This window comes from Cervus elaphus, chromosome 16, assembly GCF_910594005.1.
Source record: "Cervus elaphus chromosome 16, mCerEla1.1, whole genome shotgun sequence".
Lineage (NCBI taxonomy): Eukaryota > Metazoa > Chordata > Mammalia > Artiodactyla > Cervidae > Cervus > Cervus elaphus.
Genome location: NC_057830.1, coordinates 36678164 through 36702215, shown reverse-complemented (window position 1 = coordinate 36702215; position 24052 = coordinate 36678164). Strand labels below are relative to the sequence as shown.

Here is a 24052-nt window from a genome sequence, read left to right as displayed (position 1 = left end):
TCTCTCACCCCAGCTGAGACATTGTGACAATTAAAAATGTTCCCTGAGGGTCAAAATCACCCCTGGTTGAGAACAACTGCTGTAACTGCATTGTTGTTTAGCTGCTATGTCGCATCTGACTATTTTGCGACCCCATGGACTGTAGCCTGCCAAGTTCCTCTGTCCATGGGATTTCCCAGTCAAGGATACTAGAGTGGGTTGCCATTTCCTTCTCCAATAACTTCTTCAGGAGTAATCTGTTACTCTGGGGTTTTGTCCCCCCTGAGAGTTTCCTTTGGGGAAAAAAATCCATTTCTGAGATTGTCCTATAGTTATGATGACAGTGAAATCGTTTTACAAAGTGAATGACTGCAGATGGCAGGTAACCTTCTAAAACATTTCTCATCACATGGGCTCAAACTACACAGCCAATTTGTAAACAGCAGGCTTTTCACTGGCAACTAAATGCCCCGCCGATAAGCTAAATGCGGAGAGCATAAAAAAAAAGAAACAAAGTTAGCGTGCAATGTTCTCTTCTCAAACCCTTTTTGGGCAAAGACGACGGTTTGCCAGCATTCCAGAATAATGACAACTGATGTGCCCTTTGTCAACTTTCCCTCCTGCTCGTTTGAAAATGCAGACTGAACTCCTTCCAGAACTTCTTCTGATATCATTTACTGAGCCTGGAATCAGATCCATTAGAACAGAGAGCAATCAGTGCTCCAGACGCCCCACTGACCACTCCTGGTGGGAAGGTGAGGGTTCAGCGTCCAGGACCTGGGGTCCCCTGACCACTTTCATGGGCTCAGTGCCACTTTTAGCCATTTTATATCTTGGGTGTCTGAGAAGGATTTCATTGGAACCAGGAATTGTGAAGTCGAGAAGCTGGAGAACTACGGGTCCCACGCAAGCCCCGTTTTCTATAGATGAGGAGATGGAACCCAGGGCTTTTAAACTCATGGCCAGAGCATTTTCCTCTATTCCAGGAGGAAGCCAGGCAACTCCAGCGAAAGGTCACTTCCTCCCTGCCATGCCTTGCTTTCCACTTCTCTGCGTGAGCCCAGTGGCTTCTAGCTTACAGGCTTGTTCTAGAAATTAAACTAGAGGTAGGAAGTGGCCACAAGCACCACTAAGATGGATTGAATCCTTGTGTCCCTTCCATCCCCCCAACTTCATCTGTTGAAGCCTTAACCCTCACTGTGATGGCATTTGGAGGTGGGACCTCTGCTTTGGGAGTAATTAGGTTTGGATGAGGTCATGAGGGCGGAGCTCCTGTGATGGGATCTGTGTTCTTAAAAGGAGATGAAGGGACCAGAGCCGGCTTGCCCTCTGTCCTGCAAGACAGAGCAAGAACCTGGCTGTCAGTGAACCAGGATGAGGGCCCTCAGGAGAACCTGACCGTGCTGCACCCTGATCTCGAACTTCCCAGTCTTCAAAACTGTAAGACGTAAATATCTGTTAAGACACCTGGTCTGTGGTGTTCTGTTTCAACAGCTTCAACTGCCTAGGGCAACCATTGTCCATATCCCTTACATAAACTCCTTCATTTCTTGCTTCCCAGGTGGCGCTAGTGTTAAAGAACCCACCTGACAATGTAGGAGACAGGTTTGATCCCTGGGTTGGGGGGAAATTTCTAAATTCTTAATAAACCCAAGAGCCTGTGTAGCACAATTAAGATTCAATGCAGTCAAATAAATAAATATTTTTAAAAATCTAAAAGAATACACAAATATGTGAAAATTTGCATCACTACTGAAAACACTAAGAAAGGGTCATACACATAAGGCAGAACCTCTGAGAGATTTCTGGAAACTAGTTTGTTTGCCACCAGCTTGAATGAAGGATGGAGTCCTCAGTTTACCTCAAAAACAGGATGAAGGGAAGATGGCTCCCAGTTGCTGCTGGGTGACACCCCCAGAGGTTTGGAATAGCAGATCCTGGAGACCTAGGCAGAGTCAGGGTAGCTTTTCAAAGACAAATGCCAACTGCACTTGAGTGTCTAATTAGAGTACTGATGCCAAGGTCCACACTAGATGGGAAATCTCTGTTTCCTCATCAAGACCAGCCAACAACTAAAGGGAGGCTCTTGGGACATTGATCCCAGGGAGCCGGTCATGCCGCATGGAGGAGAGGCCATTGCACTCACTGTGTCAACCAAACAGGATGAGGACTCTTGTCCTCTGCTGGGCAAAAGTGAGCACTTGTCCTTCTGTCTCCTCTGCTCCCTACGGATAAACAGATCAAGATTTTGGCAAATGTGAACTGCAACAAATTCTTTTCCTTTGCCCCTCATGTGCGTGTGAAGTGGCTTCAGTCATGTCCGACTCTTTGTGACCCCATGGACTGTAGCCCACCAGTAGTAGTGGTAGTAGTAGCCCACCACTGTAGTCCATAGGATTCTCCGGCAAGAATACTGGAGTGGACTGCCATTTCCTTCAGGGGATCTTCCTGTCCCAGGGATTGAACTTGCATCTCTTACATCTCCTGTATTGGCAGGCGGGTTCTTTACCACTAGCGCCACCTGAAAGTCCCTTAATCTGGGTCTGAAAGGTTTGGACTGGGACCCAACCAATTCCAAACAGAGCCCATTTCAAATGTTATTATTAGGTCACCCTTGTGAGGCTGAACAAAAAGAGAATTACTGGTCATGTGAAAAGATTCAGCTGTTCAGTAGATGAGATTGATCTGAGGAATCAGAGATCCTCAGGTATAAAACTCCACTTTTAAAAGAGTGACAGGGAACAAAATGAAAAGACAACCCTCAGAATGGGGGAAAATATTTGCAAATTAAGCAACCAACATGGGATTAATTGCCAAAATATACAAGGAGCTTGTGCAGCTCAATATCACAAAAACAAACAAATCAATCAAGAAATGGGCAGAAGAACCAAAATAGACGTCTCTTCAAAGAAAACAAATGGTTAAAAGGCACAGGAAAAGATGCTCAACATCACTAATTATTAGAGAAATGCAAATCAAAACCACAATAAGGTATAACTTCACATTGGTCAGAATGGCCATCATCAAAAAATCTACAAATAATAAATGCTAGAGAGGATGTGGAGAAAAGAGTACCTTCCTACATTGTTGGTGGGAATGTAAAATAGTACAGTCACGATGAAGAACAGAATGGAGGTTCCTTAAAAGCCTGAAAATAGAGTTATCATATGATCCAGCAATCCCAGGGCATATACCCTGAGAAAACCATAACTCAAAAAGATACATGCACCTCCAAGTTCATTGCAGCACTATTTACAACATCCAGTTAGTAGCCGCTTAGTCGTGTGTGACTCTTTGAGATTCCGTGGACTGGAGCTCACCAGGCCCCTCTGCCCTTGGGATTTCCCAAGCAAGATTAGTGAAGTGAGTTGCCATTCTCTTCTCCAGGGGATCTTCTGAATCCAGGGATCGAATCTGGGTCTCCTGCACTGCAGGCAGATTCTTTACCATCTGCACCACCGGGGAAGCCCAGAAAGAAAGTGTTAGTTGCTCAGTCAGTATGGAAGCAACCCAAATGTCCATCAACAAAGGAATGGATAAAGAAGATGTGGTACATATATACAATGGAATATTACACAGCCATTAAAAGACCAAAATAATGCCATCTGCAGCAATGTCAACAGACCTAGAGATTGCTATACTAAGTCAGACAAAGACAAGTATCATGTGATATCACTTATACGTGGAATCTAAAAAAAGGGTACTAATGAACTTATCTGCAAAACAAAAATAGAGTTACAGGTGCAGAAAATAACATGTGGTTACTAGGGAGTAAGTGGGAGAGGGATAAATTGGGAGATTGGGATTGATACATACACACTACTATATCTAAAATAGATAACTTAAGGACCTACTATATAGCACAGGGAACTCTACTCATTACTCTGTAATGACCTATATGAGAAAAGAATTTTAAAAAGAGTGGATATATGTATAACTGTTTCACTTTGCTATACAGCAGAAAGTAGTACAACACTGTAAATCAACCATATTCCAATAAAAATTAAGGAAAAAAAACAGTGATATGGAAGGAAATCTCTGTGCTGCACTGAAATGAGATTTAAGGAGCTATTGGGTTTACAAATTAAGTGTAGGCAATAATGAAATGTGCCAATAAACTGGATTCCATTGGAGGGAAGGAGGAAGAGGTAGCTTGTTATTAAGGCTAACTAGATATAATAGAACACAGACTTGAGAAACTTGGAAGTCAGAGGAAAATAGTGAAAATATGCCTAAGATGAGCAAAAAAGCAAAAGAAAAGGGGGCAGACAGAGGAGATCCAAAACAGAGCTAATATGCAATCCAAGAGAAAGAATAAAGCAGTTGAAGTAATCACCAAAAGATTCTATCTTTAGCTTCAGGACCAAAAAAAAAAAAAAAAAAGAGCATGGGGTTTCAGGCAATAACAATGAGGAAGTTACCACCGTACCAGAAATGTCCAGGAGACGTTTATAAATTTGATTAGGGAAAAAAATCTATAAATACCTTGGTTAGAAAATAAACACATAAAGAAAACTTGAGGGGAAAAAAATAACGAATAATCAAGTTGGCCTCAAATTACTTATAAAGCACTGAATACCAAGAGACAGAGGAGTAAACAAAAGTATTTTGAAATTGAAAAAATATATAATTCAAGTTCTGTATTCAGAGAGGTGTCTTTTATGTGTTTAAGCTCAGACATATATGGGCTTAAAAAATGTGTTTGGCTTACAACCTTATTATTCAGTCACTAAGTTATGTCCGACTCTTTTGCGACCCCATGGACTGTAGCCCGCCAGGCTTCTTTGTCCCTAGGATTTTCCAGGCAAGAATACTGGAGTGTGTTACCATTTCCTTCTCCAGCATCTTTATTAATCAAAATTTATTTGGCATTATACTCTTCTTTAATATAACAGCAAGTATTTTAAACCTTGTGGGCCAAGCAGTCTCTTGAGCAGCTATTCAACTCTGCCACTATAGCATGGAAGCAGCCATGGATGATTTGTAAACAAATGTACATGGCTGTGTTGCAATAAAGCTTTATTTACAAAAACAGGCCATAGTTTGCTGGTCCCTGTTCCACATGGTAGATAAAGCAAAATCCAGAGCTCTGCGTGAGTAAATCATAGTGTATAATAGGAGGACTATTTGTATTACTAAACTAAATTATAGAAAGATACAAAAGACAGGATAGGAAATGTAAACATTTAATAGTAATAAACTACATTTAAAACACAAAATTGTATGCAGGTTTCTGGAAGAAGGGAAAACAGGTGGGATAAGCTTCCTCCCTTATATGGGCAAATGTGGGTGGTGGAAATGGCTGTTGGAGAAATGAAGTCTTAAAAAATGTTTTTCAAAGGCTCAAAGATGATCTGGTAGTAGAATTAAAAATTCCAAAATACTGCAGAATTTAAAAAGGAAAGAATAAAATGGCCCTAGTTTTCAAGAGGCAGAAAACAAAGAAAAGGAAGGAAGCATAAAGCCAGAAAGCATAAAAACAGAAGACAAAATCAATCCAAATGTATCTGTTATAATCAATGGAAATTAGTTAAATTTTTACTAAGAGAATAACATCCAAATTAGACACACAGACTCTGAAAAATCCATTTGATACAAGATACACAATCTGATATATAAAAATATGGGCAAAGGTATGTTGACAATGCAAACAAAAATATGTTAGAGACTGCAATATTAATTTTTTAAAATGTACATTTCAAGGAAAAATAAACAGGACAAAAACCTCTCTTTAAATGAAGGTATTGTTGACTTAATCTTTCTAGTATTAGGCATCTACATCAACATATTTAAAGCAAAACTTGTTAAAAATATAAGAAAGAATTGGGAGAATTATTTACAGTAGCAGTAGGAAGGTTTATCACACCTCTCCTGACTGACAAAGTAGAGATAAAGATAGTAAATAATGGATAAAGATCTCAAAAACACCACTATTAACATTAAAATATATCTTATCAACATTCAATCAATTAAATGTGCTAATTATTGATCATATATCAAGTAATCAAAAAAGCTAATACATTTCATAAGCTAGAAATTATTGGGTTTACATTCTTTGACCAGAATGCAGTAAGTCTGTAGACTTTTAAAAACCAATTTCAGATTTACTGCATTCTGGTCAAAGAATGTAAACCCAATAATTTCTAGCTTATGAAATGTATTAGCTTTTTTGATTACTACATGTAAATCCATGGCTGATTCATGTCAATGTATGGCAAAAACCACTACAATATTGTAAAGTAATTAGCCTCCAACTAATAAAAATAATTGGGAAAAAAAATAAAATAAAAATAAAAAAAATAAAAGTAGGGGATTAAAAAACTATCATATGACCCAACAATCCCTCTACATTAGGGTACATGTATCATTATCAATTATAACTGACTGATAACAATACATGTACCCTAATGTTCACTGCAGAACTATTTACAATAGCTAGGACATGGAAGCAACCTGGATGTCCACCAAGAGATGAATGGATAAAGAAGTTGTGTGTGGTACATATACACAATGGAATATTACTCAGCCATAACAATGAGCACATTTGAGTCAGTTCTGATGAGATGGATAAAACTAAAGCCTATTATACACAGTGAGTATGTTTGAAAGAGAAAAACAAATGCATACTAACACATGGATATGGAATCTAGAAAGATGGTACTGATGAACCTATTTGCAGAGAAGCAATGGAGACACAGAGATAGAGAACAGATTTGTGGACACAGAGGGCAGGAGAGGCTGGGACAAATTGAGAGAGTAGCATTGAAATATATACATTACCATATGTAAAACAGGTAACTAGTGGGAATTTGTTCTATGAAACAAGGAGCTCAAAGCCGAGGCTCTGTGATGACCTAGAGGGGTGGGATGGGGTGGGAGGTGGGAAGGAGGTACAAGAGGGTGGGGACATATGTATACTTATGGCTGATTCATGTTGATGTATGACAGAAACCAACATAATATTGTAAAGCAATTATTCTCCAATTAAAAATAAATAAACTTTAGAAAAAGAAAAAATAAACAATATCCTCCTTAGGTCTATTGTTCAAACAGCCTATAGACTTCTATATTTTTATCTTCTAAATAGTTTCTACTTTTTTGAAACAAAGAACTCTAGATAATGTTTGTTTTAATATTTTTTTAAATAGTGGCAAGAAATAATATAACAGTTTTGATAATCGCAATCACATAAGTGAAATTTTGCAATAAAAGTGATACAACAACAACAACAAAAGTAGGGGATAAAAACAGAAATTACTGTTCAAATTAACAAGCAACAACAACAATACAAGAAATCTTCTTCAGCTCATATAGGATTAAGGAGCTACAAATAGGAAAAACAACTGGATGAGGGCACTGCCTGGCAAAACATAAGGCAAGAAACTCAAGTTGCAGGGAAGAAAATGAACAGCTTTGGTCATTTTTAATCTTAGACAAGAAAAATTAAAATACGTGAACCAAACATTCTGCTCGTTAACACAAAAGGACAAGATATAACCAGAAAAACAAAAGAAATGTCTAGAGCTTAAATTAGTGCCCTGGAAAACAGAGAAAAATGATCAATAAATTCAGGATGTGAGTTCTCTGAAAAAAACTAATGAAATGAACAATCTTTCAAGACACCTCAGTGAAGACAAAAAGTGAGAAAACATAAGTAGATGGTGTACAAAATGAGAGAGATTGAAAAGAAATGAAAAAATAACAGAATTTCATGTAGAATTCTGTGCTAAAATGTAGGACCTCAATAAGAAGGAAAATAGAAAAGAAGAAAACATAGATTATCAAATCTGACAATCAGAATAGACCACTATCCATGGAAGAAATAGAAAACAGTCTCCAAGAGCTGCTTCCATAAAAGGTGCTATACCCAGATGTTTTATGGGCAAGTTCTTTCAGACCTTCAAGGAACACATAATTCTTATGCTATTTAAATTGTTACAGATAGTAGAAAAAAAAGAAAAGTGTCGTAATTCATTTTATAAAGCTAACATAATCTCGAAACCAAAAAAGCAACAAAAACATAAAAAATATGTTCATCTCACATAGAAATATAGATGCAAACCAGAAATAAAATATTTAGTAGAATGTAGCAACATAAAAAAGAATAATACTACTGATCAGCCAGAATTTAATCCAAGAATACATGATTGGTTATTATTAGGAAATAAAATTTATCAACTCAATGTCAATGAAAAATATATTGATGCATATTAAAAAGGCAACATTTGATAAAATTAAAAATTCATTTTTTATAAAATTGTTCTATAAACTGTATAAAGATAATTCTTTGATATGATGAAGGATATTGATCTAAAAACCAACAGTGTCATATCTAATGATGAAATACCAAAGCAGCATTTCCCAACTTCTTTGTAACAATCATTTTCCAAGAACATGTCAGTAAGTGGGATTAAAAGGAAAGTGTAAACAATAGTCAAAAATAATTTGGGAAGTAAATGGAGAAATGTTATATTTTTTATGGAAGTATAGTTGACTTACAATGTCATATTTCTTAACAGGTCTCAGTGTGATAAAGATGGTGCCTTTCAAATTGATCTATATATCCAAAAATTATGAATAACATGTGACAGGATTTGTGTATGTATGTGTGAGAGCATGTATGTGTACAGTGGTATTGGTGGAGTAGAAGATGTAACTTGACAAAATGAGCTCAGACTTTTCCTGGAAGAATGAACATGCAAAGATAGACAAAATAATGTTGAAAAATAATATTCATCCAGATGCCTTCACCCCCAAAATATGACAGTGTATTATGAAACCACAGAAGCTAAAATAATGTAGCACTAATAGCAGAGAGACAGATAAATGTAACAGAAGTGGGAGTTCCAAAATAGATTCAAGATTCTTCCTAATGTAACAAAGGTAGTTTCCCAAAGAAGATGGGAAAGGATAGATTATTCAAAAAGTCTTTCATGAGTATCTAGTTAGGGACTTCCTTGGTGGTCCAGTGGCTAAGACTTTGCCTTTGAATGCAGGGGGTGTGGGTTCAATCTGGTCAGGGAGCAAGGACCCTACATACCTCAGGGCCAAGAAACCAGAACACAGACAGAAGCAATATTGTAATAAATTCAATAAAGACTTTTAAAATGGTCCATGTAAAAATCTTTTTTAAAAGAATATCTGGCTAGCCATTTCAACATAAATACAGTTAGACATCACCTACCAAAATACAACAGTAAATTCCAGGTAGATGATAAATGATGCTCTAAAAGAACTAGGAGAAAATAGAGGTTATCTGAGTTACATGGGGGGAGATCTCTCCAAGGGTCCCTTAGAAGGCACAATCCATGAAGAAACATTAAAATATGACACTACATAAAAATTTTAAAAGTCTATGTATTTGTAAGAGGGCAAAAAGGATAAAATGCAAAAAAAAAAAAAATCAACGAGAAGAATAGTTGCTAAATATGTATAAAGATTATAAAATTGTTAAATATCCCTCATTTTTATTCCCTTTTTAGTAAACATGTACCTCTCTCTGCCTGCATGGAGGAGGAGGAGTATGTGGTTCAAAGGAGGGTCTCTTTTAGCCAGAGAAAGGAAGGGAAAGTTTTCTGTATCTACCCTCCACAGGTGGACAGTGGGGGGAAGTGGGGAAGGAGGAAGTGAAAAGAGAAAGCCTGGTGTTCCCGAACTCCCCTCTTGACAAGCACTGCAGAGGCTGTTAAGAAGACAGAGGTGGAAATGAAGGTGCTTTTCCCACTCTCCATCCTGGCATCTGGGAGATGACGTAAGAGGGCTATTACATCTGCTAAAGTCATAGCCCGTGTGGCTGGGTGCAGAAGAGTAGGTGTGGGTTAGCACCAATGTTTGGTGTGGTGTGGAGTGGTGTGGTGTGGTGTGGTGAGGTATGGTGAGGTGTGGTGTGAGTGGTGTGAGTGGGTTCCTTGGAGGAACCCATAGGGCTCTCCATGTCTTCAGACAATGATGAAACATCATTGAGAATTTAGCTCAGGAGCCTGTCAACAGTGACCACACGGGCTGTTATGGACAGAGTGACTCCTTGGCCAATGGCAATAGAACAAGCATCACCCCAGCCAGGAACCAAATGGAGGCAAAACAGGTAAACCTATAGAGACTTAAGTGGGCTGGGTCATCAGGTGGGGCAACTGTCCATGGGTGAGCATCCTCAGACCCATCAGGGACAGCTGTGTGATGACTAGGGACTGGCACCGGGGCCAGCCACTAGACTAAAACAACATCCCCAGTGCCGGAAACTAAAAATCACCACGAGAGATCAACCTAGGACCTGATAATTTCCTATCACCCACTACCCCAATAACCATAATGTGTGCCCTGATTAACAATTTAGCAGGCAAACCTGCAATGCTGAGTTATCCAAGAGATACTGAGTGTATAAAAATGCTGCTTAAATGATTGGATTTGACTGAGCTTACTGGGTTTAACTAAAAGTGTGTGTGTGTGGTGTGTGGTGTGTGTGTGTATGTGTGTGTGTGTAGGGTGTGTGTGTGTGTGTGGTGTGTGTGGTGTGTGTGTATGTGTGTGGTGTGTGTGTGGTGTGGTGTGTGTGTGTGTGTATGTGTATGTGTGTGTGGGGTGTGTGTGTGTGTATGTGTATGTGTGGTGTGTGGTGTGTGTGTGTATGTGTATGTGTGTGGGGGGTGTGTGTGTGTGTATGTGTGTGTGTATGTGTATGTGTGGTGTGTGTGGTGTGTGTGTGTGTGTGTGTGTGTGTGTGTGTGTGTGTGAACTCCCCTGGGAGTTCATGAAAAAGATCACATCAGTTTTTGAAAAATAAAGAAGCTATGTTTTCTCAGCATGTCTGACTACAGCATGAGAAAACTGGCAACCCAGCATATACAGTAAAAAGTGATTAATATGGTCAATGTATACAATAAACTTACAAACGGAAACAAAGTAAAACTCAGTGGCTTAACAAAAAAGTGGCCAAAGAGCACAGATGAGTGATCTCAGAATACAAAATTGAAACAGATATGACTGATATGGGGGGAGTGGCTTTCAAATATAAAAATATGGGGGGCGGGATTTCAAACAGTAAAGAAAAACGCAGTTTCAAGATGAAAAGCCACTATACACATGTCCAGATGGAAAACCAAGTCAAAGGACTAAAAGACGGTGAACCTGTCCAATGAGGAAAATGCCGTAGGAAAAATCCTCCCACCTGGACCTGAAACCATGAAATAAGAAAACACAGCAATACCTAGGTCACTAAGTGGTGTCTCTTTCAGAGTACTGACTGCCCTGTATGCAGCTGGTTTAAAAGAGTCAGCTATTGTTCAAAGCTTTGTTAGAACTCATTGTAGACGTCTTCTGAGCCTGAGGCACATTCTTTTGAATATGATGGTAAATCTCCAACGACAGATTCGTCTTGTGGAAAGAGCCACAATTAATTTAAAGCCAAGTCTGGTTAGACTGTTTGTGATCAGGGAAAGCTTTTCTCGTAAACTGGCTCTGGAGGCGGTGACAGAAGAGCCATTTGAAAACTCTGTGGCAGCTCGCGGAAATAAATATTTTCAACCTCGAGTGAGAAGGATCCTATTTGGCAAGGTATCTCTCACCTGTCCTGGGTCAACGTCTCCCAACTGGTCTAGCCAGTCTTCTTTTCGCTAAGCCTCTGATAATTTGAAATATAAACTTGATCATGTCATCCTTGTTCCTGGTCATCTTCAAATAAAAACACAAACTCATAAAAATGACCCTAAAGGCTTATTTGGTTAGCTCCCTTTTTCTCCAGCTTCAGTCCAGTCTTATCAGAGTCTTTATTTATCCTATTCCGTCCAGTCTCCTTCTAGCCAATGAACAGCTCCTTGGTCTACAGATCTCAGCCCCAAAGGTCAAGGTCAAGAAGGTCAAGCTGTCCTTCCCAGCAAGCCTATTCTACCCTCTTGCCCAGGGTCACTCTTATCCACGGTACATGTTTCCAAGGTACCACTCCATCCTCTTCCTTGTACACAGTTTTGGCATTTTTATGGGGTTATCTGATTCATGTCTATCTCCTCACGGAGGTTAGAAGCCTGCAGGAAGGCAAACACACAGGCTGTTTTTACATGGTTACATTTCATAAAGCCCAATATATGGGACTTTTTCGATAAGTAACTGGAAGATGAATGAGAAATGCTCCCTGATACAGTTGTGAGTAAGATGTACTGGAAGATGGTTGCAATAATCCCCTCATCCCTTTGTGAATCTGCTCTCCCATCAGGAGGTGAGTCTGTTTCCCTCCCCTTGAAGGTATACTGGCCTCGGTGATTTGGTTTTCCTACAGAATGAGGCAGCAGTGACCCTGGGCCAGGTCTGGGTCTTGTGCTTCAGAAGCCTGGCAGTTTCTGCCCCGATTCTCTAGGAGAGAAGGGCCACACCACAGGAAAGCTGGCCTCAACTACTGGGGGAAGAGCAACCACCAATTCTAACATCCCGACAGCCCAATAAACTAGACCTTGACTCATAACTGCCCAACAGTCACAGGCCATAGCAGGATTGTTGCCTTAAGTTACTAAGTTTTGAGATGATTTGTGGTGCGGCAAGGGGCTTCCCCCATGGCTCAGCTGGTAAAGAACCTGCCTGCCAATGCAGGAGATGCAAGAAATGTGGGTTCAATCCCTGGGTCAAGAAGATCCCCTGGAGAAGGAAATGGTAATCCTTGGAGAAGAAAATAGCAACTCACTCCAGTATTCTTGCCTGGGAAATCCCATGGACAGAGGAGCCTGGGGGCCACAGTCCATGAGGTCGCAAAGAGTTGGACACGACTTCACACACACACCTACCTACGTGATGCAGCTAGAGTAACTGAAAAACTGGTCTCTTATCTTAAAGTCAAAGTTAGATTCTCTCCACACCATTATCTCTCAGAAGTCAGCCTTTTCCATAAGAATCAGGGGGCTGTTCTTTTGTACCTGCAGCAAAGAAATGCAATTTCTAACTGGCCTGGGCATCCACAAGCATCACTCTATGTCATTATGTGCCCTCACCCCTTTTTCTTGCCACTTTTCACATATCACCCTCTGAAACTTGTTATATATTGAACTGTGCAGATTTTCAGCTCCACTAGGCAAGGATTTGTCTTTATCTCCAGGAATTCTCTAGCTACTTGGCACATAGGAAATGCTCAGTGAAATTTTGCTGAATGAATAAATGACTCTGCCTCACTGCTTCCACCTGGTAATCATCTTGCCTGCATTGCCTTCTCCTGGACATTCCATCTTAAAACACATTCTCCCTCCTTACCATGTGCTGTCTTTTTTAAAAAACATCTAAACTTTTTTTAAACTATTTTTTAATTGGCCATACCGTGTGGCATGTGAGATCTTAGTTCCCCGACCAGGGATCAAACCCACAGACTCTACAGTGGAAGCATGGCATCTTAACCAGTGGACTGCCAGGGAAGAAGATGTGCTGTCTTTTTTTATTTTAAAATAATTCTTAAATAGTAATGTCCATCTGAACCACAGCTCAGACCAGTGCTCTTTCCTTTCATTCAGAGATAATAGCAATGGCTCAGTGCAATAATAATACTTATTTTGAACTTAAATCAGATGTGTCCAGAGTTCTGATGCATATAACCAAGTGTTCAGTAAATGCTTTCCCCCCTCATCCCCTTCTTTCTGATGCTTCCTTTTGCCCACTCCAAAGGCATCCACTCTTCATGGCAACATCCCACATCAACATATGTCAGTAATGATCTGTGAAATGTATGAATTCAGATAAGATTAACATTTATTGCCATTTGCTCTGTGCTAGGTGCTATACTAGGCAGCTGACCCATATAACATCTCACATTTTATGAAAAAAAAAAGCCTAGGTTTAAATCTCAGGTCAATACTTTCTCCATCCGGCAAACTACCTTCGGTACCAGTTGGCTCTAGACAAAAGAATGTAATAGGCAAAGACGAAACACACACTCCAGGTCCCAAGGTTCCTTGAGGCACAGTATATACCCTTCTTTCTTCCATATGTTGAAGGCTAACAGCTTCAAATTCCCTTTATTTAGCTTCATGATCAAAACTTGTTTTCTAAGAACATTCACTCTAGGACTTTCCTGGTGGTCCAGTGGTTAAGAATCCGCCTGCCAGTGCAGGGAACATGGGTTCAGTCCCTGGTCCGGGAAGATCCCACATGCCTTGGAGCAACTGAGCCCTTGCTCTAGACCCCACGGGCTGCAACTACTGAAGATGGTGTGCCCTAAAGCCCATGCTTCACAACAAGAGAAGCCAATGCAAAGGGAAGCCCACTCACTGGAACTAGAGAAAGCCCCTGCACAGCAGAAAAGACCAAAGCACAACCTAATATAATAAAATAAATAAGCAAAAATAAAATAAATTCACTCTAAGTTACAAATGACTGATCATTACGTCAAGTGTGATCTCCCTCCCCTGAAGGGGTTCTCAGTTTCAGGCAAATATTTAGGATATGGGAAGAAGACAAGGCTAGCAAGACTTAGACTTGAAGGCAGAAAAGTCAGATTTCTACCTGTAATCAGGCTATTCAGCACAGCAACCAACCCAGCCCTGGTGGGGAAGAACCAGGGAGAGGGTGAAGTGTGGAGTCCATGGGGAGACAGAGCCTTCTCACAAATCCAGAGGGGCCTTCAGCAATGAGATGGCAGGTCCCCCCTCACCTGATTATCCTGGTCTGGTTCCCACACAGGTGGGTGCTTCAGCCCTCAGTTTTGCACAGTACACCCACCCCTGCTCTGGTTTTAGTTTCCAAGCCCTCTGTCCTCTGGCAGCTGAGGGCAAACCCATAAGCTCTCTTCCCAAGAGACTACTTGTCCTACTTAAGAGCTCATGTCCCTTGGGTATAATAACATAATGGCATATTTATTCTTCTCTCCACATTTTGCATGAAAAATGTACTTAAGATAGTTACTAAAAACAAACAACATCTCACTGATGGCTCACGAGATGTAGTGCAGTCTTCAAGTCCCTGCTTAGTCAACTGCGATACGTCTAGACGCTTCTGTAGTGATTTCCAGACATCGTTCACTGTTCTATTCCTTAGCATTTGTAATATCACTTTGAGGACCAATCTCATCGATTTGTGATCATTGTTTTCAATTTGTCTCCTTAACTAGACCGTGAGACCCTTGAGGGCAGAGTCTGTGCTTTGGTCAACTTTTTGTTCTAACACAGTGCCTGGCACTTATTATACACTCTGTATATATAATACACTTATTATATAATCACTCTGGGAAGAAACAATGTCTTACTTGTTTGGTGTCAAAAAGAAACTGTGGACCATAGATTTGGTAGGTTTGGTGATCTTGTGCCCATTTTCACTTCAAAGTTACCAGCTTCCCAAGACAGCAGATCCACAAGAGAAGCTCTGATAAGACCAGAGTCTCCTTTCCCCTAGATGGACTCAAGATCCAGTCTACCACACTCATCTTCTTGGATAGCTAAGCCACAACTAGAAGTCCCAAACTCCCAGTCACCCATCCTTATCTGAGTTGTTCCCACCATCTGGCTCTGTATGACCCCTAATCTGATCTAGGAGCCTCAGGAGATGTGGTTCAATCCCTGGGTGGAGAAGATCCCCTGAAAGAGGAAATGTCAGCTCACTCCAGTATTCTTTCCTGGATAATCCCATTGACAGAGGAGCCTAATGGGCCACGGTCTATGGGGTCACAAAGAGTCAGACATGACTGAGTGAGCACACAAACAACACAATCTGATCTAGCCTATGTTCCTTCACAGTCTCCCCTTCTTTACTTCGGCCCCTAGATACAATCAGTCAACAGCAACATTCCCTATCATTCCCAGCCTCTTAGCTGTCACAGACCAGCATTCAGCCTTCATGACTGGTCTTCCTTTAAATATATGACCTTAAGTCTCAAACACGTCCTCAGGACCTCCTGGTGACTCTAGAAAATTTCCATAATCTATTTACTCTCTCACCTCAAAGACTGATCTTTCACATTTTCTTCTACTCCTCAAACTACCATCACTTCCTATTCCTTCCTCACTCTTAGTTGATGATCTTAATTATTTTTTTCTTTCCAATTCAATTTATTGAAAATAGGGAATAGAGATGCCACAGGACATTTTCAAAAACACTTAGATATTTGGTTCATTTCTTTTTAATGATGAGCAGAATTATACAGAAGGGAACCCAAAGAAAGAGAAATTAAGCTGATGTGTACTTTTATTTGACTACAATTTGCTCCTGATGTATAAAGCCAGGCTGAAGCCATCAGCATTACCTACAACTAAAATTTAACTCTAACAATGATGCTTTTGGCTTGGTAAGAACATTTGCTTTTTAAAAATGAATGTTTTCTATTCCCTTAGTCATTCTGAAATTAAAACCAGCTTAGTTTTAAAAATACATAAATTTCATCCGATTTTGAGATGACCATGAGTCTTATTTCACGGAGAACATGCATGCATTTGGAAGTGATCTTGACCTTTCCCCTCCTTACCTACTGCCTCTGTGCTCATACACTCTGGCTTCTCCATCATTTTCAAACCCTCTTGTCTCCTCCCTTGGCTGTACCATCAGGATCTCTCTATGCCATCATTTTCATCAGAAAATAAACATGATATCCTATCTTCCACCTTTGAAATTTTTCTCTAGATCCTTATAGCGACACTGCCTTTCCCTGTCCCACAGTCTAGCAAAACCCTTCCACTTCACCTTTCAGTCTCTAAAAAAAAGTACACAATCAGGCTTTTGTCTCCATCACTCCGCTGAAACTACAGTCCTCAAAGAAAGTGTTAGTTGCTCAGCTGTGTCCCACTCTTCGAGACCCAGTGTACTATAGCCCGCCAGGCTCCTCTGTCCATGGGATTCTCCAGGCAAGAATACTGGAGCGGGTTGCCATTTCCTTCAGGACTTCCTCCTATCTCCAAAGACCTCTACAAGGCCAAGTCCAGTGTAGATTCCCAGTCCTCCTCTGACTTGGTCTAGCAACTGCATGTGATAGCTGATGACTCCTGCCTTCATGAAACATCTCCATTCAGTTTCCGGGACATCACCTTCTTCTACCTCCCTGGCCACTCCTTCTCAGTTTCTTTTGCTGATCATTTCTCTTCCTTTTCCTGACCCTCAAATATCAGGATCCAAGGCTCAGTCTTCATCTCTCTTTTCTCTCCACACTTTCTCACTTGCATATCCTTCCATTTCTGTGGAAATATGTTGATGTGTCCCAAGTTTATATCATAAACTTGGATAGACATAAATAGCTTCCCCTCTTAGCTCCAAATACATGCATGTAACTGCCTACATGACATATCTACTTCCACATATAATAGACACTTCTCAGCATGGACTGTATAAAATAAGCACTTGTGCTTCGCATTCCTGCCAGCCCCTTACCACCCCATCATTCTTTAGTTTCAGGAAATACTACTATTTACCCAGTTGTTAGGGCCCAAACCCCAGAAGTTATCTCTACTCCTCTCTTTTTTTCATATGCTATGTCCAAACGTGTCAGTTCTACCTCTGAAATAAGCGCCTAATGGGAGTACATCAAGGCTGTATATTGTCACCCTGCTTATTTAACTTATATGCAGAGTACATCATGAGAAATGCTGGGCTGGAAGAAGCACAAGCTGGAATCAAGATTGCTGGGAGAAATATTAGTAACCTCAGATATGCAGATGACACTACCCTTATGGCAGAAAGTAAAGAAGAACTAAAGAGCCTCTTGATGAAAGAGGGGAATGAAAGAGTTGACTTAAAGCTCAACATTCAGAAAACTAAGATTATGGCATCCAGTCCCATCACTTCATGGGAAATAGGTGGGGAAACAGTGGAAACAGTGGCTGACTTTATTTTTGGGGGGCTCCAAAATCACTGCAGATGGTGATTGCAGTCATGAAATTAAAAGACACTTACTCCTTGGAAGGAAAGTTATGACCAACCTAGACAATGTATTAAAAAGCGGAGACATTACTTTGTCAACAAAGGTCTGTCTAGTCAAGGCTATGGTTTTTCCAATAGTCATGTATGGATGTGAGAGTTGGACTATAAAGAAAGCTGAGCACCGAAGAATTAATGCTTTTGAACTGTGGTGTTGGAGAAGACTCTTGAGAGTCCCTTGGACTACAAGGAGATCCACCCAGTCCATCCTAAAGGAACTCGGTCCTGGATGTTCATTGGAAGGACTGATGTTGAAGCTGAAACTCCAATACTTGGCCACCTGATGCGAAGAACCAACTCATTTGAAAAGACCCTGATGCTGGGAAAGATTGAGGGCAGGAGGAGAAGGGGACGACAGAGGATGAGATGGTTGAATGGCATCACTGACTCAATGGACATGAGTTTGGGAGTTGGTGATGGACAGGAAGGCCTGGTGTGCTGCAGTTCATGGGATTGAAAAGAGTTGGACATGACTGAGTGACTGAACTGAACTGGGATCACTTTGAACCATGCCCACCTGTCTTACCTGAGTACAGGGCTTCCCTACCTTTCCCCCCTTGATGTCTCCAACAGTCTCCTAAGTGGTCTCCCTGTTTCAGCTCTTATCTGGGAAACAGCCCTCACTCCTCCCAGCAACCAGAACCATCCTTTAAAAATATAAGACCAGCCACTCACCTGCTAAAGCCCCTCTGATTGGATGACTTCCCATCACAATTAGAATAATACACAAATTCTACTTTGACCTAAAAGATAGGTCAGGTTCCTTGCCAGCTCTGCACTGGCTACTCCCTCTGCCCAGAAAATTCTTCCTCCCAGACTTTGCAAAGCTTGCTCCTCACTTCAGTCAGGTCTCTGCTCAAATATCACCTCTTCAGAAAGGACTTTCCATGCCACTCACCACATTGTCATCTCAGTCTCTATCTGATTGTCCTGTTTATTTTTAAAATAGTGCTTGTTAATCCTTGACTTTTAAAGGTATATTTGTTTGTTTTTGTCTAGTTCCCCCCAAAGATTGCAAACATCTCAGCGCAAGGACTTTTCTGCCTTGTTCACCCTAAGGGTCTAGAACAAGTGCTTAATAAATACAGTACTTGACAGGTGAACAGATGCATAGCTAAATGTTCAAACTTTAAGAGGAAGGAATGGGATGCAGACGATAGGTAAGGAAGCAGTGACTCAGGTAAAGAAGGTTGTATGCTGCTACTGCTAAGTCACTTCAGTCGTGTCCGACTCTGTGCGACCCTATAGATGGCAGCTCACCAGGCTCCCCCGTCTCTGGGATTCTCCAGGCAAGAACACTGGAGTGGGTTGCCATTTCCTTCTCCAAAAGAAGGTTGTATAAATACAATCAAAGCTGTGATGTCATTCTAGAAGCAGAGAATGCAATAATGATGAAAGGCCAGGGAATGGACTTGGAAGGGCCTCTCAAGCATCTGTGTTGGGTAGAAATTTCTGCAATGATGGAAATACTCTATATCTCTGCTGTTCAAAGCAGTAGCTGCTGGCTACACGTGGCTACCGAACACCTGAAATGGTCCAGTGGGACTAAGCAACTGAATACTAATTTTCTTTAATTTTAACTTACATTCAATAAATACATGGGGCTAGTGGTTATGATAGTAGACAGCAAAGCTTTAAAACCTGAAGAATTCCTTCCCCTGACTTATGATTTTGGGATAATAATATATACCTCACTTAGTTATTGAGAGGACTAATGATATCAAATTGTCAATGTCTGAAACATAGTTAGCCCTCAAAAAATAACAGCTGCAATGACCACACAGTGTTGCCAATAAAAGGACTTTCAGTACATGCCATGTAAATTGACCCTAAAGTACAGAAAGGCTTTTATGACTTTTTACTGCAATTTTTTGTTTGCTTGAGCTGGTGGATAACCAATGTGTGTGGGTCGACATTGGAGCTCACAAACTAAAAATAGTAAACAACCATTCTGGGTTGTCAGGAAGGCCTACCAGAGGTAAATGATGAATCCAAGTGCATCAGTTAGCTGACACTTATAATGAACTAATTAGTTTTGACAACAGCTCATTCAGCATTTGTGAAAATTGGATCTGTAACATAACTGTTTGCTTTAATACTTAGGATTAAAATAAAGGGGAATGTATTTACTTATTGGAAACAGTATATTGAATTCTTTAAAGGTTAAACTGTTTTGGAGATATATTTTTTTCTTGCCAGTAGCTCATTATGGGTTCTTGCACACAGAATCCAGAAAACAAAATGAACACAGATATAGAACGTAAGCAGACCATTTTCACTAACCCTTAGGAATAATCTAATCTAATAATCAAATTGCACAAGTTTGTTCAGGATAAGCATCAGTCTTATTTTTAGGCCAAGAGAATTTGCAGTCCACAGCAGCAGAGGTGAAAGTGAAATTCCATTGCCCCTGCCTAATTGCCTGGTGGAGGAGACTCAGAGACTTGAAATCCAAGGATGGATGTTTTTAAGTTAAACACAGGCTTAAAAGCATTAACAGAAGCTGATGTTCTTATTAGGAAGACCAATTAATCTGCATCGATGGGAAACCACTTTGCAGGAGTCGAAAAAGTGCACTAGTACCGAATATAAGTGATCCTGGAGCAGGAAGGGAATGAAAATTTACTTTTCTACAGGGAAGTCTTTCCTAACTGCTCTCCTAGCTTTGCCGTTTGAAATGCAGATCCTTTCTCCTCCACCCATGACTGTGAGTCTGGGATAGCAGAAGGGGAAGAGCTGATGTAAAGACTTACCAATAGGCATCACTAAGAAAAAAGGCAGCCAGCAGAGGACGAAGCAGCCGACCACGATGCCCAGCGTTTTGGCCGCTTTCTTCTCGCGGGAAAATTTGAGCAGTCTCACGGAGAAGTGCGTCTTGTTCTTGGCGCTGGTCACCCCGCTGCCTCCTACCTGGGCGTTTTTGCGATGGATGCGGAGTGTCACCTGCTCCGAGTCTGACTTGTCGGTCTTGAGGCCCGACTTGAGGCCCCGGCTCTCCCTCTTGGCCACCACATAGACCCGGCAGTACATGACCAGGATGATGGTCAGTGGCACGTAGAAGGAGCCCAGAGCCGAGAAGAGCACGTAGCCCGGCTCCTCGTTGATCTGGCAGATGGTCTCGTCCTCCGGGGCCGGCTGCCTCCAGCCGAAGAGGGGCCCGATGGAGATGACCAAAGAGAGCGCCCAGACGCAGAGCAGGGCCATGAGGCCCCTCTTCTGGGTGACGATGGTGGGGTAGCGCAGAGGATAGCTCACGCCGATGTAGCGGTCAATGGAGATGATGCAGAGTCCCATGATGGAAGCCGTGCAGCACAGGACGTCCACCGCCGCCCAGACATTGCAGAAGACCCTGCCGAAGGCCCAGTAGCCCAAGATCTCGAAGATAGCGGAGAAGGGCAGCACCGTGGAAGTGAGGAGAAGGTCGGCCACCGCCAGGTTGACGATGTAGTAGTGTGTGACCGAGTGCAGGTGCCGGTGGCAGGCCACGGAAAGGATCACGAGGATGTTCCCCAGCACCCCGAAAAGGATGAGGCCCCCCAAGATCACCCCGAGCAGAATGGCCTTGGAAATGTTCACCGGTGGCGGCGGGTGGGTGCAGTTGGAGCTGTCGGAGGCATTTCCGGAGAGAAACACCATGGTCCCAGCCCCCGGGGGCCGGGGCCGGCAAAGTCCGGCTCTTGAAGGCCACCCCTGGCAGCAGCGGAAGACGAGAGCAAGGGAGCGGGGAGTCAAAAGCTCTCGGCTCCCAGGAGCCTTGTCTGCTGGGGTTGTCTGGGGGTAAGAGAGAAAGTGCAGCGAGGAAGCAACCCCGGCCAGCCCGGGAAACCCTCAGTAGGCCACGCAAAGGGGTAGGGCTTTACAGGCGACATGGCCAGGGGCTCGCGGAGCTGCCAGCCGACCCTCTCCACCCGCAGCGCTGGCCCGGGGCCCCGGCTCCCTCCCTATCTGAGCCTTAGCACGGAACTTAGGAAGACGCGATGCAAAATGCAATCCCAGAATTATGGGAGTCCCCTTTCCTGCACTGTCCGCTCCGTCCGGGTGAGAAGCTTGAGCATTCTGCACATAATTGGAATTCAAAACTCCAGTCTCCCCCCACAAACCACAAGCAAGTACTGGTCTGCCGTCGACTCTCAAAGGCGGGGACCGTTGGCATCTGGGCGCTTCTCCCCACCCGCAGTTACACTCGGTGTGGCTGGATTCATGATAGATCGCGCAGGCCGAGGGGAAACGCGGATGTGAAATGTTCACCAAGAGCGAGATGGCTGCAGAGCGTAGTTTGCCAGCGTTGTCCTGAAAGAACGCAAAGAAATGCAGAGTGTAAGCCAGCCGTCCCGGGGAGCGAGGCCGTGCTAGGCGCGGGGTCTGACCCGGCCGGGAGCCCCGCCGACTCTGAGATCCCGAAGCTACCCGTCCTGCCGCAGCCCAGCGCGCGGGAGGGGACCGCGAGCCGTGCCCCGCCGCTGGGCACCTGCCCTGGTGCGCTCCTCCTCGCGGCCTCTGGCGTTGTTCAAGGACCGAGGCAAACACACCCCAAGCTCCAGCACGGCCGGCGTGAAATTAAAATCTGAAATTACATTAATTTAAATCTAGCCTGAAATTAAAATCTAGCCCGAGTGGCGCGATTTGAGGCTGAAGGGTATGCCGCGCCGAGCCAAGCTGGTGGAAACCCGGAGAGTCTACCCGGTGGCCACTTGCACAGGTTGCTTCTCAGTCACCTGGAGGGGGCGGCCTGGGAGAAGGAGCCGCCGAGACCCAGGGGCCGCAGAGGCAGTGCCACGGGCACGCTCACGCCAGAGGAATTCACACTTGAGTGTGCGGAGCGCGCCGGTCTGTCGACCAGCCAAGCCGGCCTGAAAGCCGGGTCCGGAGGAAAGCTCTGGGGACCCAACGAGGGCTGAACCTTACTCTCAGGTCCGAGAGTCCTTTCCGAGCCACAGGATCAGAGGTCCCGGAGGACTGGAGCCTCTAGCCACGCTCAGGAGGGCCCTGGGGGTTCCGGGGAGGAGTGGGAGCAGGGAGCATCGCTCAACCTAAGGAGCTTTGCTGGCGGCAGTCACTGCGGATTTTGTAGGCGTAAAAATCAAGCCCGCGAGCCGGCGGCCAGGGGACGCCTCGTATTTATTTTCCGAGCCGGGGGCCACCGTCTGCGTAAGAAAGCTAGATTTCCATAGCTGCGAGCCGACCACAGGGACTCCGGTGGGAATGCGGGGGAGTGGGGACCCACCTTGAGGATGGGCCCGGAGGCGGGATTCCCTCAGCAAAGGCTTCTGTGAAAATCCCAAGTTCTAGAGCTCACAGGTGATAACAGAACGCAAGCAACTGCAGAAATCCGTTTCCCCTTACCGCGGAGCGATAAATACGCTGTTAAAAACACACTTGTTAACTAGGAGATAAGTTCCCAGAATACAAGAGGGAAACGCGGTGGGGTGGGGAAGGCGGGTGAAAGACGGAGCAGGAGCTTGGGGAAAGTGGGAGTAGGGTCTCGCCAGGAGGCCCCGGAAGGTTTGCCCTCACCCGCCCGGCCCCGCAGCGCACTCACCTGGAGCGCGGATGCAGAGCCACTGGCGCGCGCGCGGCGAGAAGTGGGGCGGCCCGCGGTCCCCGGAGCAACTCCGCCGCCTCCTCCCTGCGGGGAGAGGGGACCGTCTCTCCCACCAAACAGTTCCCGGTCGTTTTGCACCCGCTGACTCACCCCTCTACCAGAGACGTCTTTAAGGTCCTGGCTCACAGACGCTTTACCTGGAGATTTTAACAATAAAGAAAACAGAAAAAGGGGAGGGGGGAAATACAGGCAAGCAGTAACTCCACCTTCACCCTTTTAATATTCAGCTCCCCTACATCAGCAAAGACTGGCAAGGAACTTTGCGGCTCTCGCTGACGTAACACAGTCAGTAGCCCCGGCTAGTACCGTAATCTCCTGCTGTTACCGTATTACTCGGCGGTAATAGGCCCTTTGCGCCCACTAGATTTTGTTCTGTTTTGTTTTTTAATTTTTGGCTTTTGCCTTTTGCCTTGAGTGAATTAGGTTCTCACTTTCCTTTAAGAAAGTGTGAAGGGGGAGGAGGAAGCGGGGAGAAGGGATTTTTTTAAAATTTGTAGTAAATAACTTCTTTTCATGATCTGATTTTAAAAATAAAGAAAAACAGACATTTGCCAGACAAGTATTACGGTGCGTATGATGTGTTCAAAGAAATGCCCAGTAGATTTACTT

The 24052-nt window shown here is 43.1% G+C and overlaps 1 protein-coding gene across 13 annotated transcripts in view; it reads right to left on the bottom strand.

The window, feature by feature from the left end:
• Positions 1–23796, bottom strand: part of ADRA1A (adrenoceptor alpha 1A) — a 176740-nt gene extending 152944 nt beyond the window's left edge. For 4 of the 13 annotated variants that reach the window (XM_043927690.1, XM_043927689.1, XM_043927691.1 and 1 more), the window contains exons 1-2: positions 23381–23793; positions 20595–22131 (exon numbers count right to left, since the gene is read on the bottom strand). In XM_043927690.1, the coding sequence (XP_043783625.1) occupies positions 20595–21477 (883 nt within the window). In that variant the 5' untranslated portion in view covers positions 21478–22131; positions 23381–23793. The other 9 variants (XR_006345822.1, XM_043927688.1, XM_043927682.1 and 6 more) reach the window with 7 other exon arrangements.
• Positions 23797–24052: the final 256 nt, after the last annotated feature.